The following is a 20,850-nucleotide window of genomic DNA, read 5'->3' on the forward strand; positions in this document are numbered from 1 at the left end:
GTGTATATCTATATGTATATGTGTACGCCTGTATAAATATATATTATATAAAATGTACTTGTACATATCTAAGTATGGATGTATTCATGTATATATGTGTGCCTAAATGTTTTTATATATGTCTATATCTATACACACATATAAATCTACATTCTTACACTTGTATTTGTCTATCTGTGAACATATGTAGGTATCAACATGCATGTGTATATGTATCTATATATGTATGTCTGTAAAAATTGATTTCAATAATACAATGTATATTATATATGTATAGATGTACTGATGTATGTCTCTGTGTGTGTACATGTATATACACTATGTATATATAAACTTCCTTTTTAAGAGCATGTGTTTGAAAGGTTAAATGAAAGCACTCATACTAGAAAAAAACTTCCCCAAAAAGTTTAACAACATCCTGATAGATTTCATTTCATTTTCATTTTATCTAGTTTCAGCTCATGAGCTGTGGCCATGCTGGGGTACCACCATTTGGTGTTGCTACATAATTTTACTTCACAAATATTACTTCAGGAATTGACATTTGGTGCATGAGAGAGTTTGATGCAGCTGCTCTCATCTGCACCTCCTGCCGCGAAGTTGGTTCATCTGGGACACTTGACAGGAAGAGGTCCAACTTTATTTTGAAGATACCTATATCCATCCCATGCAGGTCTCTCAGGTCCTTCGGGCGGATATTGAAGAGTTGTGGACCTCTGAAGTATCTCGTCCTACATCTTGATGGCAAATTTGGAGTCCTTGGCACTATGCAGTGGCGTCCAGTTCTTTTATTTGTGTAACTTTCGATGCCAAAGTTTGGGACAAGTCCTTTGAGGATCTTCCAGATGTATATTATGGCATATCTTTCTCGCCTACGCTCTAAGGAATAGAGTCTTAATCTCTTGAGTCTTTCCCAATAGGTTATATGCTGCATAGAGGCTATCTTCATCGTGTAAAAAATCACCTTTACACTTCAAAACTGTATTCTCATAGACTTTTAAATATACATATCTACAAGTATGTATATATGTATATGACTATATGTGTCTTTGTCTACATATTTATGTATGTAATGATATATATATATATATATATATATATATATATAGGGAGAATTCACAAAAAAACAAAAGACGAAGATAGGTGGTGTAGACAACAAACAGGTGTATTAGTTAAACTAATACACCTGTTTGTTGTCTACACTGCTTGGGAAGTGAAAAAGTCTTTAATGTTTCGAGCCTACGCTCTTCCACAGAAAGGAACATAGAAAGAAACAAGGAGAGAAAATAAAGAATGTGTAGTGGCTAGCGATCTATATATATATATATATATGTGTGTGTGTGTGTGTAGTGTTAGGTGTGATGTACAGAAGTAAATATTGAAAAAAAAGTCGTCAGAATTTTGGAATAACTTCTTTCATTTATTTTATACATATATGACTAGACTAGTTTCAGGGTGTTTCCCCTTGTCAATGCAGAGCAGCCAGGCGGCGCTCTGCATTGACAAGGGGAAACACCCTGAAACTAGTCTAGTCATATATGTATAAAATAAATGAAAGAAGTTATTCCAAAATTCTGACGACTTTTTTTTCAATATATATATATATATATATATATATATATATATATATATATATAATTTTTTTTCTATTGCTTTTAGATACTAACAATGTTTATATATATAGGTATAGAAATATTTTTAATGTATCTACCAGTATTATAACTATAATTTTGTATTTTAGATGATATTTTAATAAATGCATATTAATATTGTTTTTCCATATGTTTACCTTATATGCTTTAATTGGTGACACTTTGGCATGTGATCTAAAAGGGAGATTACTTTTAAAATTATTTTGTACATACTTAGCATTGTAAATGTATTTTTTCAAAATTCTTGCTATTTTAATAAGAAAACCATATAATAATTAAAATAAGTGCATAGATCACCCAGCAAAGTAAATTTGCTTACTTAGATCACACGAAAAATAGCACAAACACAAAGTAAACTAAAGTAATCTCTCTTGTATATCATATGCCAAAGTAGCATCCTTTAATCTATCCCAATCTACAGAACTAAATTATATTAACCTTATTCTACATTACAACCTATTCTCTATTTACTTATGTATTTGAACCACTAATCTTTAATTTAATGTTGTTCATATTTTTCTTGTTGATATCAAACTCTATATTTCATAAACTCTGTCTCTATGAACGATAAATATATGATTTTCCTCTTCTTATACCAAAACTATCTAATAATTATTTCTTAATATCTTAATAAATCCCCCTTCTCCTCTGAGAAAACTGTATTATCAATCTATATTAATTTTATTCTCAATGTCTACCATACTTTTTATGAATTAAAAAAAAATTAATATTGTTCATATTTCTTTTGTTGAAATCAATTCCTATATTTTGTAAACATTGTCTCTAAATACATTTAAGTTTCAGTTTGTTTTTATTACATTTTTTCTTATTTTACAATCTTTTATTTTCTAGATTTTAGTAATATGTCACTTTTCTTTTATTATACTAATACCTACAAGTTACTTTTTAATTATATTACTAAAATTCCCTTCCATTTGTTAGACAATCATCGTATTATTTTATATTAATTTCATTATTATTGTCTTCTATAACTTTTAACATTCTATTTAAAAAATTAACAAAAAATGTTCTTTCACCTAAGGACATAGCTTAATTTCTGCATAGCTTGTATTAATTGTATATTTTTGCATTAATGCAGATATGCAATTGATTTATTATCTATATACTATTAGAAGTGAAGTTCAATCTTGTTTGCAATGTTACACAACCAAACTGGCACATAATAGGAAAATACTTTGAAAGTAAAGTGCCCTTGAAATGTGAATACAAACGGAATAAAAGAAGTTTTGCATAAATCAGACCAGTAGTTATTGAGATATTTGGTGTTTTGGGGTATAAATACCCAGAACGGTGCATAATGGGGAAAATACTCTGAAAATAACTTTACCCCGAAAGAGAAGAAACTCTAACCTTTCCATTAGAAACATGATGATAGGTAAAATGACTTTAAAAATACGGTAAATATTTCATAAAAGATCCATTCATAACCTCAGTGTGAAATAGTTTTTTTCCATAGGTTTCTTTCAAGTGAATTCAATGTATCTCGCCTCCAAAGATTAGGCTGCTATTTCTAGCACACCCTGCCACCACATAACAGCCATTTGTGATAAAGCACCCGAAATAACTTTTACATGATAGCAGGGTGTGCAAGAAGTAGCAGCCAAATCTTTCCTTTTCTGGGGAAAGGAGCTGTTTACGTATAATTTTGATATCACATTTGTTGAAAGCATGCCAAATACCATGAGAAAGGAAAAAAATACCCACAAAACAAAACTCCAATGCTGGGAAAATCAGACTTCCCTGGTGACCCGACAGGTCATGGGTAGTCTAGTTAAATATAACAATATAAATTATCTTTACATGCTTTAAATTATAAAACAATTTGCTGTGATATTTGAATTGTTTTATAGTTAAATAAATTTTCATCATACTATTTCTCTTGTCATTTATAACTTTATATATATCTATTCATACACACACCACCAAACATACAAATGCAATTGTGGCTGAGGAGGAGGGAGAAGAACTAGTGGAAGAATTGCTGTTGTTGAGGCACTGTAAAAAGCAGCATACCAACATGCCTATGGCCCAAACTGACTTTAGAAGTTGAAATCAAAAGGGGTGTCTTCTAAGGTGATTCATTTTCACCATTACTATTTTGTCATAGCATTTATACCTATAATACTGACACTAAGGAAAGTGAAAATGAGATGCCAATGTGGAAAGGAAGGGTTATTTACAAAGCATTTTCTGTTTATGGATGACCTGAAATTGCTTGGACTGTTTGAAAACCAGATAGATTCTTTGGTTAATACTGTCCAGATATGTAGCAGTGATATTGGTATGGAGTTTGGAATTTCCAAGTGCTCTATGCTCAATATGAAAGTAGGGAAGAAAGCAACCTGCAGTGGATTATGGCTACCATCAGGAGAAACCAGAAGATAGTGGATACAAGTATTTGAGGACTTTAGAAGTGGATATATACAGAAATGAAAAAATGGTTAGAGAGATGTATTTACAAAGAGTAAAAATTGTTTTAAAATCCAACCCGAATGCAAGGAATCTAGTCACTACAATGAATATCTGGGCAGTTGCAGTGGTGAGATATATAGTGTGTCAGAGGAGATAGTGTGTCAGGGTGGACAGAGGAGGAAATATATGATACACACACCACACATGCATACATACAAGCAAACACACATTTCACTTATGATAGCATTTGTTTATATTTTTGTTTATTCCTTTCCTCGTTGTCCAATTTACTTTCTCTTAATTCTCTATTTTGTCTTTTCTTTCTCCTTTTCCCTCTCTTTCTCTTGTTTCTTTGTTTCTCTTTATCTTCTTTAGCAACTGCTTTCTTTCTTTTTCTCTCACAAATTACTTATAAAATGCCTTGCCATCTACCCAAGTCTAGACATTAGCTCTCTATAATACAGTGCAATAAAGTGCTCCTTGATATCTGTTGAGCAGCCATCTACAATTGGAACATCCAATGCAGAATTCCAAACAACCAAAATGGTGAAACACATAGGAACAAATAATATAAACTTGTGCTTATCATCATTTCTTATAAACACACATATATATACACACACACATATTATAAGACAGTGTGGGAAACTGCATGCTACTTATCTCGCAAATCTTGCTCCAAGTTTGAAATACACTGCATGCACTATCATACACATAAAGAAAAACATATTTACAGTTCTCTATCAGCCTGTTGTACATCTACTGCCCATTAGGTATTACACATATTGTCAGTCATTCAGAAATGGTGATATAAAAATACCAGTTAATCAGTTTGTACAAGAATAATTTATGGAAAAATAATGTTATGATACCTATAGTTTCAAGATATTGTTAGACTGTATTTGCAATGACTAAGATTATTTCAGCTTTTTCCCCCACCACATTTAGATACAATTATGATCCAAGTCATAAACACTATTTACAAAAAGTAATGTAACTAAGATATAGCTCAAAAGCTGAAGCCAAAATATTATAAAGACAAAGGAAATTCAACTTAACTACTGTGACTTATATACATGTATATACAGTAATATATTTTCCAAGGAGTTACTTTTAGTGAAAATGAACAAGCATCAGATTATACATCATATTTCTATATTAAAACAAAGCATGAATAAAAGGCAAAGGACTACTCACTGAAGATATACTGGTGTGATTAGCCAACATTAGACCACTGACTCGATGAGCAGTTAGAATGTAAGGAGATTTTCTGGAAAGTGCAACTTGTATACTAGCTGGACCCCATGGGATAAACTGTGCCAGTTTACGCTCACGGATTCTCTGCAGACTTTTGTGGACCTGTTTAAAGAAAGAATGAATAAAATCAATCAATTAGACTTATACCAAATTGAAATAGGCTTACAACATATCTCAAACATTAAGATATATTCTGAAATGTTTCTACCACTATTGTCACAATAACATTGCTTTCATCAGGTAAGTTTTCCAACAAAGTATGAAACAACTACCTAAGATGCAAATAGCTTGAACCTGGTAACTGTCAATATGAAATATATGGTTAAAGAAAGATGTTGCATTGCACTTAGATTGAATTTATATCATGTTAAAATCAGATGTAAACCAGGTGATGATGAAAATAATGCATAAAAAAAAATTAAGTTACTGAATTATGGTGTAATAACATAGGGCGATAGACAGTATCAGATATACCACTACATGTAATAATGTAAGGCGATGGACAGTATCAGAAATATTAATGTAGAATTCTAGATTTATAATCCAATTTCTAACAAAATTTTATGCCAAAAATAATTTAAAATAGTTAGTAAGACAAACTGTCAGTAAATATACTCCATTAAATAATATATGATAGAAATATTTCACAAGAATACATTTTTGTGGAATAGCCCTGTCATATATATGTATAAAATAAATTGTGATTTATAGTGAAATATTATTTGACTAGCTAGCCCCGTGCTATCAAAAATGATGGCTAATTGTAGTATTTTATATATAAATAAGGTACAAAACCAAGTTTTTAGTTTAATAATTCTTTTATTACCAATTTTTTTTGTGAAAAATCTATCTGCAACTAACACCCCTTGACTGCTTGTTTCCTTCAAAAGAATTTTTAAGTTTTCCTTCCTTTTTGTATGACTTAAGATCACATAAAGCTGGCCATGACTAAATACTGGATCTGGCAAGTAAATACCAACTTTTTTGAAGCTCTGTCCTTGTGATTTATTTATAGTCATGGCAAAAGCTGGTATCACAGGGAACTGCCACCTGCTCATATTGAAGGGCTGATCTGCTTCACTCAGATGCAGGTCAACTCATGGTATGAAAGCTTCATTTCCTTTTTTTACTGCCAGTAATAATTTTTGCATGAATATAAAATTCATTACAAAATAGAACCAAAAATCGAGTACCATTCAATAATCCACTAGCAGGATTCAAATTTCTCAGCAAAATCACAATGGAATTTTTCTTCAGTGCTAGATTGTAGGGGGGAATCAGAGAATTCAAAAACTCTTCCAGATAATTCATGATATTTTCATCACTTTCGTCAACCAACATATCAACACTCTGATATATCTCTAAGTCTACGTCTAGAAGTGATAATATTTTGGTATTCAATTCGATTGAATCTTCTTTACTGCCAAAAGGCTTATGGCAGCTCATTATTTCCTTTAGCAGTAGATCAATGCACCTCAATGCATTTCCTGAAAGCATTGATGCCTCATCAATTATTATTAGGTCAGCTAATTTTAATTTTTCAGAGCGCCGTGATGGAATCTTCATTAGTGATGTAGAATTTTCTAAGAGAGAGACTAGGAGCTTAAAGCCACTGTGTATAGTTCTTCCTTGGTAGATCAGACACAATGCCTGTTGCAGCAAATGAGAGAACACGCTTTCCTTGACAACTCAAATGTGATATCAAGGTATTGTAGAGGTATGTTTTTCCTGTACCACCAGGACCTAAGAAGTAAAAACTTCTGGGTCAGTGTTCGTCCCAGTGATAATTTGATCAAACACACAAGGCTGTTTGTCTGTTGAAAGAAGTAATTTGTGCTTCCACTTCAGGGTCGTCCTGGATTTGCTTTACATTCTGGGCATTCATCAAGATGCAACTCTCGGTATGCAAAACCATGCAAGGACAATGTTTCAATTTCTTGTAAAGCCAGTAAAGTAGTGAGATTGTTCTACTGTGATTTGTAAGGAAGTCTTCGGTCAAGCTCTCTTCAAAGTTGTTGAATAATATGTCAGGATTGACTGGATTACTGAAAATGCAAATAAGTGCAAACAGCTGTTGAAGCTGCTTTGGCATATTTGTCGAAGAAGCCTCTTTTAAGCATCTTCTCCACACATTGTCATTTTGAGCCAACTGCCAGCGCTCTGCTGCTTCTTTATAGCTGCCGCATATGATGTCATCCATGGTTTTCAGTTCTTCAAAACTTCGAGATCCTTTAATGTGCAACACCAAAAGTCTCATGTGAAATCTTTCCTGATACTTGGGGTTGACAGAATACATTTGATTACGATTTTGTCAGACCCATGCTGTCTGGGAGTCCATGGCATCGTTTTCTTGTGGTAGATGTATTAAGGAATATCTACATACAGATATTGTCTTGCATTTTCATCATTTTGGTTGAACAAGAACCATGCTGTTTGTTAGGAGTGTTGTGTTGGGCAGCTCTTTCTAGCGCTTGTTTTTTATTTGTCCCTCCTCAAAATAGACAGGCTGTTCCTGCAGGAAATGAACAGGAAGGTGAATAACTGTATGGGATTTGTCATGCATTTTGAATTCAAGCAATCTCCACATTCCTTCTGGAGCACTCACATATCTCGCATCTTGAAAATTCTCAATTTCATTGAGAATTATAATATTTTTGTCAGTTTGTTTGCTGATGCCTACAGTTATGGAATCATAGCCTTTGTATATGTACTTATACACATATTTCATGGACCTAATGAAAGTGCAAATTTCTACATTGAGGTGGCAGTTGTATTTGTGACTTAAATATTTATTATAAGGTACAACATATCAGTTGTCCACTACTTTCTGACTGACATTTAATGTTGAACCCGGACGTCTTCTGTAGGATGGATAACTATCTCAGTTTTTAATGGTTTCCTGTTGAAATTGCTTGGGAAAGCCTTTTGAGCAGTTGTTATTTTCCATGCATGGCACATTAGGATTTTGCTCACCACAACGACCATGAATCATAAATTTCTTAATTTCATTGAGTACTGATTCTGTCTCTGGGTCAGGAATTTCAGCACACAACTTTGTCAATTCTTTCAGTTGAGTTTGGTTTATCTTCTGGATGAAATATTAATAATAAATGGGTATGCGGTAGTCCTCTCTTCTGAAATTCTATGGTGTAACAATGTGCGACAACTCAGCCAATCACACGTTTTTCTGTTACATCAATTATTAATTCCTGCACCTTAATATTGAACATCCAAGCCACTAAATCTGGTCTACTGGAGGCTGTTTGACCCAGAAAAATGTTGTTTTGTATCTCAGGTCAATTAGAATTGCATGTCATTGTAAGAAATATATCAAGTGGGCCAAATTTTCTCACAATTGCTAATGCATTTTGGTAAAGCTCTCATATTTCTTGCTAATCCTTGGAATGATAATGGAAGAATGACTGTCCGTCCGATTCAAGCATCTTCAGTATTTGCTGCATTAGGTAAATGGTCAGCAAGTCCTTGATATTGTTCCACTTTCAGATTGTTTTGTTGTGTTCATATGTAATTTAAATTGTTAGCTTCAACTTGCAAGTAAGAATCTACAACTCACTATTGAAAAAGTTTTCCTCCGTGCGAAAGGGGATCGAATTCATTATCCCTTGCTGCAGTTTAAAATATTTTATGTTAAAGCATTGAAATGTTTTGTTGTTGCTGGTCATCACAATTTCCAGTCATGTTTGGTTGCCATCCTGGTTCACCGTGTGGGAAAAACAATACGTATATCATTGGATCAAGATTTAGGCTCAAGATGTTAGTAGGAGCCTCAGAATTCCATGGTTATGCTTTAAAATCTCTATGAAATAGTGGTTCACCTCCTTCGTTTCTGAACACAATAGCAATTTCTTTGATTGTTGGCATATTGTATCTCCTGTTGTTATTACGATCTCTGTTGAATATTAAGTTGACGCTTGGCATATCAATGTTTTCTTTTTGAGCACGCTGTTCTTCTCGTACTTCAATTTCACAAAGCGTTTGAAAACACTGAGCATACACATTATCCTTATGAATAATATCCAAATTTTTGAGCACTCTTTGGAAGCAGCCTGAATTGCTTCTGTTGCTTGGGCACTATCTACAACATAAAGTTGAGCATATAGTCTTCGTTTGCCTTCATTTGGATGAATATGTGATGTTCTGTGGTAAATTTGTCCATGCACGCAGAAACAAAATGGACTTTTCCTGGTGGATTCTGCACTTGAGCACCAATCGAAGTGAATGATGGTGATGAATTATATGGCTGAATGTTTTCTTGGAAATTTCTATAATGAGGATGATTTTGATTAGATAACAATGAAACTAAATATAGTGGAAATTCTCTTCTGAGAGGACATAAAATTTTGCCTTTGTCACAACAATTATTGAAACATTCGACTGATGGTTTCTCAGCAGAAAAATGTTTTCCTGAGCAAAACTGGCAAATGGAATCCATATTTCCACAGTTATGAGTGTAAACTCTGTTTTCTGAATATGTGTAATTATTAGATATAAAACCTGCATCATTTACATGGGCAGTTCTCACTGCATTGGTATTCCTTTGCTGTCTTTGAATAGTCTCTTCTGTTTTGTTTGCAATCATCATCATCATCATCATCATCGTTTAACGTCCGCTTTCCATGCTAGCATGGGTTGGACGATTTGACTGAGGACTGGTGAAACCGGATGGCAACACCAGGCTCCAGTCTGATTTGGCAGAGTTTCTACAGCTGGATGCCCTTCCTAACGCCAACCACTCAGAGAGTGTAGTGGGTGCTTTTACGTGTCACCCGCACGAAAACGGCCACGCTCGAAATGGTGTCTTTTATGTGCCACCCGCACAAGCCAGTCCAGGGGCACTGGCAACGATCTCGCTCGAAAATCCTACAGGAGCCAGTCAGGCGGTACTGGCAACGGCCACGCTCAAAATGGTGCATCTCATGTGCCACCCGCACAAGAACCAGTCCAGGGGCACTGGCAACGATCTTACTTGGCTTGCCGGGTCTTCTCACGCACAGCCCATTTCCAAAGGTCTCGGTCCGTAGTCATCGCCTCGGTGAGGCCCAATGTACGAAGGTCTTGCCTCACCACCTCAGCCCAGGTCTTCCTGGGCCTACCTCTTCCACGGGTTCCCTCAACTGTTAGGGTGTGGCACTTTTTCACGCAGCTATCCTCCTCCATTCTCACCACATGTCCATACCAGCGCAATCGTCTCTCTTGCACGCCACAACTGATGCTTCTAATGTTCAGCTTTTCTCTCAAGATACTTACACTCTGACGGGTATTCACATTGACATTACACATCCAACGGAGCATACTGGCTTCATTCCTTGCGAGCTTACGTATGTCCTCAGCAGTTACAGCCCATGTTTCACTGCCATGTAGCATGGTTGTTCGTACGCATGCGTCATACAGTCTGCCTTTTACTCTGAGTGAGAGTCCCTTTGTCGCCAGCAGGGGTAAGAGCTCTCTAAACTTTGCCCAGGCTATTCTTATTCTAGCAGCTACACTTTCAGCGCACCTACCCCCACTACTAACTTGGTCGCCCAGATAGCGGAAGCTATCGACTACCTCTAGTTTTTCACCCTGGAATGAGATAGAAGTTGTTTCCTGTTTGTTTGCAGTCTTTATTGCACCTGAACATCTGCCACAAACAAAAACTAACTTGCTAGTTAACCTGCCTTTGATGTTGCTGCACCTCTTATGTGTCCATAGCTTGCACCGGGTACATCTTATAGAGTTACTACCTACTCCTTTTCTACATACTGAGCAGGGCCATCTACCTGAAGGGGTTTGTGTTTTATCTACCTTCCTACTTATTAGGATTTTGGTTTTAGCTAGGTTGACTCTAAGGCCCTTCAATTCTAGACCTTGCTTCCACACCTGAAACTTCTCCTCTAGTTCTGATAGTGACTCCGCAATTAGGGCAAGGTCATCAGCATAGAGGAGCTCCCAGGGGCAACCTGTCTTGAACTCCTCTGTGATTGCCTGGAGGACTATGGTAAATAATAGGGGGCTGAGGACGGAACCTTGGTGGACCCCTACCTCTACCCGGAATTCATTGCTGTACTCATTTCCAACCCTCACCTTACTGGCCGCATCTCTGTACATGGCTCGCACAGCTCTCACTAGCCATTCTTCTATCCCAAGTTTCCTCATTGACCACCAGATAAGGGATCGGGGGACCCTGTCAAAGGCTTTCTCCATGTCAACGAAAGCCAGGTACAGAGGTTTAACCTTGGCTAGGTATTTCTCTTGCAACTGTCTCCCTAGAAATAAGGCATCAGTAGTGCTTTTACCTGGCACGAACCCAAACTGCATCTCATCTAAATTGATTCGCTCCCTAATTAGTTGGGCTATGACCCTCTCTGTAACTTTCATAACCTGATCTAACAGCTTGATGCCTCTGTAATTATTTGTATCTAAAGCGTCCCCTTTACCTTTGTAGCAGTTGACTATGATGCTGCTACACCAGTCATAGGGTATGACTCCTTCGTGTATCACCTGGTTCGTAATACGGGTGACTAGGCTATAGCCAACACTGCCAGATATTTTGAGCATCTCTGCAGTGATTCCTGATGGGCCGGGGGCTTTCCCGGTCTTCATACTCTTAATTGCTTTATCTACCCTGGTACTATCAACTCGGATAGCTGGTCCCTCTATTGGGTCGACATAAGGCAGGCTCTCTTTCTCCCATTCATTCTCTTTATTAAGCAATCTATCGTAGTGGCATCTCCAGACCTCTTTCTTTGCATCCTCATTTAATGCAAGCGTACCATCATCCATGCGAACACATTTCTCTCCTACAACATCACTATTCTCTCTCCTACACTGTCTTGCAACCCGAAATACCTCGAGTCTTTGGTCCTCACGGCGCAGAACATTGGCAAATCTTTCCTTATCTGCTTCCCCTCTGGCTAAATAAACCTGTCGCCTAGCCTCCCTTCTGGCACATTGGTACAATTCCCTGCTACCACCGTTCTTCCAGTCCTTCCAAGCTTGTTTCTTTTGTCTAATAGCCCTGTCTACCTCCTTGTTCCACCACCACGTTACTCTGGGTTGGGAGGGGACCTTACACCACCCACAAATCTGGTCGGTGGCTTTCAACAGGTTGTCCCGCAGAAATCTCCAATTGTCTTCCACGTTGTATGATGCTATATCCCCTTCTATTTCGTTAAATGCTTCAAGTAACTTGTCTCTAAGTCTCTGTCCGTTTGCAGGGTCTTTAAGCTTCCACACCCTTCTTCTCCAAGCCTGTCTAATTCTGGGCACCCATTTTGCCTTGATCCCAAAGTCGCTAACTACTAATCTATGTTGTGGGGTACATTCTTCGCCAGGGTAGGTTTTGGCATTTATAAGCCGCCCTCTTTCCCTATTTCTGGCGAGGATGTAGTCGATTTGGCTAGAGTGTCTGCCGGAGCGGTAGGTGACTAGGTGACTGGCAGGTTTCCTGAAGTTGGTATTGCAGACCATAAGATTGGTTGCATCACAGAACTCCAGCAGTCTGGTTCCCTCCTCGTTGCGGGAACCGAAGCCATAGCCTCCATGTATGCCATGGAAGCCCCCAGCACGACGTCCGACATGACCGTTGAAGTCTCCAGCCACAAAGGTCCCTGTCACTCGTCGACGAGGTAGTTTGCAAGAGGGTGTCATAGAATTGGTCTTTCAGACCATCTGGTAGCCCAGGTTGAGGTGCATAGGCTGAGATGACAGTAGCTAATCTATGATGAAGCACTAGTCTGATCTTAAGTACTCTGTCACTTACTCTAACGACCTCGATTACCTTATCCACCCATTTCTCCGCTAGAAGTATTCCTACGCCCCCGACCCCGTCAGTGTTCCCTGCCCAGAAAATCTTGTACCTGTGTTCTTTGCCTGTGAGGAACCTTGCAGAACCTCCTCTCCATCTTACTTCCTGGATGCAGCACATATCTACGCATCTCCGTTCAAGCATCTCAACAATTTCACCAGATCTACCTTTCAGCGTGCCGACGTTGAGAGTGCCAATCCTAACAGTATGGGTGTTGGGGGTGTGGGCCTGTAGCCTGGGAAGAGGAAAAGCAGTGTCGTGTACCTGAAAAGAAAACTTGCAATTGGAAGAATCCTTTGCGAAAATCTTTCTCTCTGCTATTCTCTCCTTGCATCAGTCTCAAAATCAGTTTCATTTTCAGTGATGTGCTTCTTGAATTGTCTTGGTTTCTGATGGCAGCAGATCTTTCAGCTGAGAGCCTTGCTCTTATATTCCTGTCTTTCTCTCACTAAGCAACGTTTCCTTTCAATTGTGCTCTCCATCACTGAAACCAACCGAAACTCATACAACTTAAAGCCACAAAAAATATGCTGTGATTTATAGTTGATGTTGTAAAAACTCCTTGTTCAAAATTTATTACATAAATTTCTTAATATAAATAAACTTTTCAACTGCAGTCGTTTTATATTCTTGATACACTCAGGCAATAATTATTTTCTCCAATGAGTTTGTTTATGTAGGTGTGTGTAATAATAATTTTTAACAAAACATAGAATATGGATTGTAAATCAAATTAATACATTTGTCAATGTTATCTAGTGGTTGTCTTTTGAGATATGACAACTATCATCATTTGTTACTAAAAGAATGCTAGCTCACACATACAATCACATACTTCCCTTGTACACACATACACTCACACAGAGTTGAAATGCTGCTTGATTTTTCTTTTCAGTGTTGAATCTTCACCATCCCACTTCCATTGCACACACACACACACACACACCTCACATAGAGTCGAAACGCTATTTGATTTGTTTTTTCACCCCTTCCTTCCTTATTTCATCTATCACCCCTTCCTTTCTCATTCATATATTGTGAGGGAGAAAGACACAAGAGTATTATTATAGTAGATGACATGATAATGTGAAAAATAAAGGTAACTTTGAAATGAAGAATATAGATGGTGCTCATCCAAAATCACAGAATATCAGTTCAAATAAATGTGATAAATTAGTAAAACTGATAAAGAAAACTATTGTTCATGAATATAAAAAAGAAGCACCTCTAAATGATATAAAATCTGGAAGTAGTTACTTAATAAGATATAATAGTGATATCAATATGTTGACAATAAGAACTGTCTCCAAGGATTCCTGATAATCTAAGAGATGGTTTATTTCTGGTTTCATGACTTGTAGTGACAAGAGAGAAATCTCTTCCATGATACCTGTATCTTAATAAGCAAAGATACATCTTTGAAACTGTACACGATATAGTAACACATATACAATAGGCTACCTGGATCAAATCACTTCCTTTCTCGCCAAGACTTCTACAATAGGCAATGTTGAAGGAATGATAGACACAATGATAATGAATTACAAATAAAAAGAACAAATTTTAAAATAGACTATGAATATTTGTAAAACTTCAAAATTCAAAAAAAAAAATCTGAATATTTTATAGAAGCTAAGATGTAAACTATAAGATTTAACCATTAACTATATATCATTTTAGAATATAAAAATTTAAAAGTGACTGCTTCAAAAGATTAAAAACTTACATCTGAAGGATGTCACATAAAAACTATATATCATGAAAAATAATCCTGATGATCATTTTACCTGTGTAGGATCTACTTCACCTTGAATGATATTCAATATTGAAATATAGCAGTGCTTGTCTTGTCTATGAACAGGTGTTGAGACCATCATGTTTTTTGGTTGTAATAGCCTACGCATCACATCAAGGACAGTAGTTTTTCTCACACTAGCAACCTGTATGGAAAAAAATCACAAAATAAATTTAAAAAACTAACTGAAATGAGATGTAGTGAAGGAGAGAATAAGAAGAAGCAAATATGATGTAACAGTTATAAAATTAAGTTCAAGGTATAGGCAATAACAGAAAGTATTTAAGATTATAACCTTTCAGACAAGAACCCTCGGCTTTAGACGACAGATTTTTTAGTATTTACACTTATACTATATTTTGATTGGTCTAATCTTTGGTTCACATTAATTCCTGTGTACCCACAAGATACCTTATGATAATCAATGGTGAAACCAACTGAAACAAGGTGTAAATATAAATGCTCACATTAAAACATTTTTCACTGGAAAATTAAAATCTTATTAAAAATCATTCCAAGAGATTTAGATATTTAATCAGAAAGTAGTTGTTAAAATCTGCAATAAAAATTCAGATATGTGTGTATATATATATATATGTATATGTATATATGTGTGTGTTGTGTTTGGAGCTCCTGATGAATATATAACAAATGCTGTACATTTCTTTAAATACTTAGAAATCAGTCACATGGCATACATGAGTTTTATGTGAACTTCTCCGTTTTTTTCTATACATTGCAATTACAATAAACAGGGAAATACAATTGATTCCATTGCTACAGGATTACGGTTGATGTTGTTACCCCTTCTCATATGTCTTGCTGTTAGTTGTGCTGCAGTACAATTTTTACAACATTCTTCACAAATATCTGAATTCTGCAATGACAATTAAAAAGAGGAAGTCATTGCCTATTCCAAAACAACCGCACTAGATAAAAGAAAAAATTTGAGTGACAAATCCTGTTACTGCTGTGGAAAACTAGTTCCCACGACACAAATTCTCTGCAATAAAAGCTATCTGCAAAACTTTGGCAAGAAAGGTCACTATGCAAAAGCACCAGGAATAATCACAGGATGAGTCATCAGGATGCAATCATGACTTTTATCAGTCACACATTGCAAAAACCCATGTTTGAATCTGTCTCACTCAATGGGTACATGATAGACATGATGCATGATATGGGTGCTCCCTGCAGCATTATCTCATCTGTAATAGCAAAGGATACCAGCATGATGATTACACAGCAACATTCTTCATACGAATCCTACAATGGGCACCACATGGAATGCATTGGGGTTTTAAAATAATTAAAGGTGATAGTAGGTATGATCTACTAGGTCATGACCTGCTCAATGCTGAAACAATTTGCAGCATCGAGTCATTTCTGCTGACAATAAAAGGAGTGCAAGCTTCTGTCAAATTTATATTTAATGCCTCTGACAAATTCCATGCCGCTAGAAGTGTCCCTATTACTCTTGAGGAAGATGTTGCATAGATGCATTGAAAGCCAAAGGTGTAATTAAAAAATGTACTCTGGGTGATATAGTCAATACTTCTCTAGTTGTGTGGGTTAGAAAGAAAAATGGACGATTGCGTATGTGTCCCAACTACCAAGTTCACCTAAATAAAAAAATATGCATGGAAGCTTATCATTTGCCACAAACAGAAACCATGTTTAGCAAGCTTAGTGGTGTAAGATTCTTTGCTAAGACTGATTTAAGTCACGCATATTGGCAGATTGAGCTCGATGAAAATAGTCAGAAGCTCTGCGCCACCAATACTACAAGAGGGGTATACTTGGTTATGCAATTACAGATGGGGATGAAAAACAGTTCTGCAATTTTTCAGCATGCTACAGAGAATGTAGTGTTCAAGGGACTAAAAAATTTCATCATCTACCAAGATGATATAATTGTTTTTGCAAAGATAGAAGAGAGCCTGAATAAATTTTTAAATGCCATCCTCAGAAGATTATACGAGAAACAAGTCAGTGTCAACAAAGAAAAATATGCTCAAAAGACTACAAGCATCACATTTTTAGGCCATGTAATATTGGTAGAAGGAATTAAACCCACAAAAGAATTCACTCACAGAATCATAGCATTAAATCAGTCGACAAATACTGAAGAACTGCGATTCTTTCTTCAACTAATCGGATACTTTGGGCAATTAATTTCAAATTTCAGTGAAAAAACAATTAGCATACAGAAACTAACTACTGCTGATCGTCTTCAGTAGACAGACAAGTACCAACTTGAATTTGAGAATATTAAAGACAAACTACGCAAAGAACGAGCGTTGAAGCCATTTGATCCTAAAATGCCTACCAAGCTGACGACAGATGCATCAATGAACAGTATTGCGGCAATACTTTCACAAAATGGTCACCCTGTTCTATGTGTCAAAAAAATTAACACCTGCTGAGTCTAATTGGTCAAATATTGAATGCAAAGCATTCGCTATCGTATGGGCCATTGCCCGTCTCAAACAATTGCTACAAGGTAAAAGGTTCAAATTCAACACAAATCATAGACCTGTAAAATATATCTTCCACTGTTGTGTGAGAGTATGACTCTCCCTGGTGAGAATTGTCACATATAAATAGTAGCGATCTGAGTAAATGAGGTAGTTCGTGCTAGTTCCACAGTTCATGTGTTAATAGTTCAAAGTTTACAGTTTGAATTAGCATGTTGGATTGTCAGTTCTTAAAAGATTGTTACGTTCCATGTGGTTACTGCCATTTGTTTTGATTATATTATTACACTGTTGCAGTGTATTCGTTTATCCATAAGGATATAACATCTGGCGACAAGGATCATTTGAAATACACATTGGTTATTTCCGCATCACGGAAAACCTATTACCCGCAGTAGTACTGCTTCAAGAGAAGCAGCAAGAACTAGAGGAGTTGCAAAAACAAATACAACAATAACAATTGAGTTATAGTTGGCGAAATCCAAAAATCCAGTAAGCTTGTTTACGCCAGATAGCATGGCTAATGCAATTTCTGAATTTATGTAAAATTTGGAGGAGGGTATTATGTTTTCTGCATATTATAGAAGATACAAGGACATTTTTAACAATGAGTGCAAGTCATGGTTGGAGGAGCAGAAAGTAAGGCTTTTACTATGTAAGGTAGCTCCTACCAAACACGATTGTAACTGTAACTTTATTCTGCCCAAAAAGTCAAGTGAGACTGGTTTCCAAGAAACCGTGGAACTGTTTCCAAAAATTTTTTGTGATAGAAGTTCATTATTCAACACCAGAATGAATTGTTAGAACTTAACAAAAAATGAGGAGGAGGATTTTATCACCTACGCTGGAGTAGTCAACTGTATGTGCGAACATTTCCAACGACAGGATCTCACTCAGAATATGTTCAAATCACTTCCTTTCATGCAAGGGGCAAGGAATGTCTTGAAAATGGAGCAAGTGAACCAGGATTTACCTCTACAGACCATCACAGAAGAATGTCAGACTATGGTAAATCTTAAACATGATGTGAAAAAAATACAAGATAAAGACACTGCAAAAATTCCAAAATGTCATCCTGGGAACCACAATAAAAAAAGTGTCAGACCCTAATCCATGTTATGGTTGTGGAGGCCTACACTACAAAAAGGATTGTCAGTTTAAAAACAAAAAGTGCAATAGTTGTCAGAAGCTGGGACACAGGAATTCTCATTGTAGAACAAAACTACAAGGCTCAAACACAAAAAAGTTCTAAGGTGTTTTCAGCAGAGAGTGATTGCGACGGAAAAACTATAAATTCATGCATGCAAAAATAAATGATGTGAAAAATTTGTAAACTGAGATTATGTAAAACAGCGAAAATAGCATGTGGTGTAATGGGCAATAAATTACATTTCATGGGCAAAACATGTATCAATGTCACATTTCGATGTGAAGCAAAATTATTCATTATGGATAATACAATCAATCTATTTGGCACAGATTGGTTAGAACTATTCAATGTATGGCACCTCCCCACGAATCTTTACTGCAATAACACACATGGCTGTCCCATTAAAATCAAGTCTTTGGAAGAACTGAAGAAAAAATTGAAAAAAAATGTTCCCAGGTCTATGTAGAATGACGGAAGCCTATTTCCAAGTAAGTGAAAACGCAAACAGAAAAGTACTTTTTGTGGCAATTGAAACCATAAATGAAGAGTTGGCAGACTCAAAAAGAGTGGAGTCATCAGAAAGGTGGATTACTCAAAGTGGGTGGCACCCATGGAATGTATTAAAAGAAATAAGATTAGACTGTGTACTAATTTCTCTACAGGACTGAACAATTGCTTAAAAACATACCACCATCCACTCCCAACTGCAGAGGACATTTTTTCGAAGTTAAATAGTGGAAACATTTTTTGCAAATAAGATCTGTCTGAAGCCTATTTACAGATAAAAGTAAATGAATAATGTTCTAAGTATTTGACAATAAATACACACAGAGGATTGAACAGATACACATGATTACCTTTTGGATTAAAAGTGGCATTTGCAATCCTGTACTTGCACAATATTTTGATAAAGAGTAATTCTCATGAATAGCATGTGGAATACATAAAAGCTGTGTTTAAGAAAATTAAAGTTTTCATGTTCACTTTGAGTGAAGAAAAATGCGAATTCTTTCTACCTCAAATTAAGTACGTAGGGTAAATAATTGATAAAAGTGGTAGATGTCCTGACCCGTTGAGGGAAGATGCAATAAGGAATATACCTGCGTCGACAAATATTCTAACTTTACAAGCATTTCTTGGGTTTGCAAACTATTATCAAAGCTACATTCCTAATATGCACAAGTTAAGAGCTCCACTGAACAACTTACTAGAAAGAAGAATAAAGGGGAATTGGTCCACTATATGCCAGAACACTTTTGATGAAATAAAAAAATTCTAATCTCAGACTTGTTGTTAGCACATTACAATTCCAAGCACAGATTAGGTGCAGTTCCACTTCACTAAGTACAAAACCAGTGGTTCATGTTTTGTGCTCGCTAATAGCGGCAGAGAAGAGATATGGTCAAATTGAAAAGGAGGCCCTAGCAATTATTTCTGCAGTGAAAAAATTTCACAGGTTTCTGCATGGCAGAAGTTATTTATTGCAAACAGACCATAAACCTTTGCTGTCGATTTATGAGTCTAAAAAGGGTTACCGACTCATACTATGAACCACCTGCAATATTGTGGTGTGATGTTACTAAGTTATAAATTCAAAGTGCAATACATTCCATCAGAAAAAATCAGTCATGCAAAGTGCCTTGAGATTAATTCAAGAAATATGGAACCACTAGAAGAGACTGTTATAGCCACACTGCAGGCAGAAAGTGAAATTAAGTGTTATGAGGAACGTTAACCAAGAACTACCAGTGATGGCACAAGATATAAGAATGAAAGCTGTAGGTGATGACTATATTACAAAAATAAAAGAAGCTTTAAAATATAAACAGAATAAAAATTCAGATGCCAGTAGTTTTTCAATTTGCAATGATATTCTGATGTATGCCCAAAGAATTGTGGTAACAACTACATTACAAAAAGGTGTATTGCAACAATTTCATAGCAGACATCCAGGAATGGCAAGGATGAAGGCTCTAATGAAAAGTTATGTCTATTGGCTGTCACTGAACCGAGATATCGAAAACTTGGTGAGAACGTGCCAAGGTTGCATGCTCGTGGCCAAAGCCCTGCTAGTAAAATATCAATCATGGCCATAGAGGGAGAATCCATTGACTATGCTGGACTGGTAAATGGCGCTAACTAGCTAATCGTAAAAGATAGGTGTACTAAGTGGCCAGAGGTTTGCAGGTGCTATAGACCAACCTCAAAGAAAACTATAAAGTTTATCCAAATTGTTTGGGCGATACAGTGTCCCTGACAGTTTCAGACAACAGAATGCA

General features: G+C 36.2%; 1 protein-coding gene across 3 annotated transcripts in view; it reads right to left on the bottom strand.

The window, feature by feature from the left end:
• The window catches only part of LOC106881267 (tubulin gamma-1 chain), a 74,773-nt gene that overhangs the window by 7,004 nt on the left and 46,919 nt on the right, over window positions 1-20,850 (bottom strand). For all 3 annotated transcript variants that reach the window (XM_052970524.2, XM_052970526.2, XM_052970525.2), the window contains 2 exons: window positions 14,937-15,089; window positions 5,283-5,444 (listed from right to left, as the gene is read on the bottom strand). In XM_052970524.2, the coding sequence (XP_052826484.1) occupies window positions 5,283-5,444; window positions 14,937-15,089 (315 nt within the window). The remainder of the gene's footprint in view (window positions 1-5,282; window positions 5,445-14,936; window positions 15,090-20,850) is intronic.

The sequence above is a fragment of the Octopus bimaculoides genome, chromosome 9 (genome assembly GCF_046866305.1).
Source record: "Octopus bimaculoides isolate indiv1 chromosome 9, ASM4686630v1, whole genome shotgun sequence".
NCBI lineage: Eukaryota > Metazoa > Mollusca > Cephalopoda > Octopoda > Octopodidae > Octopus > Octopus bimaculoides.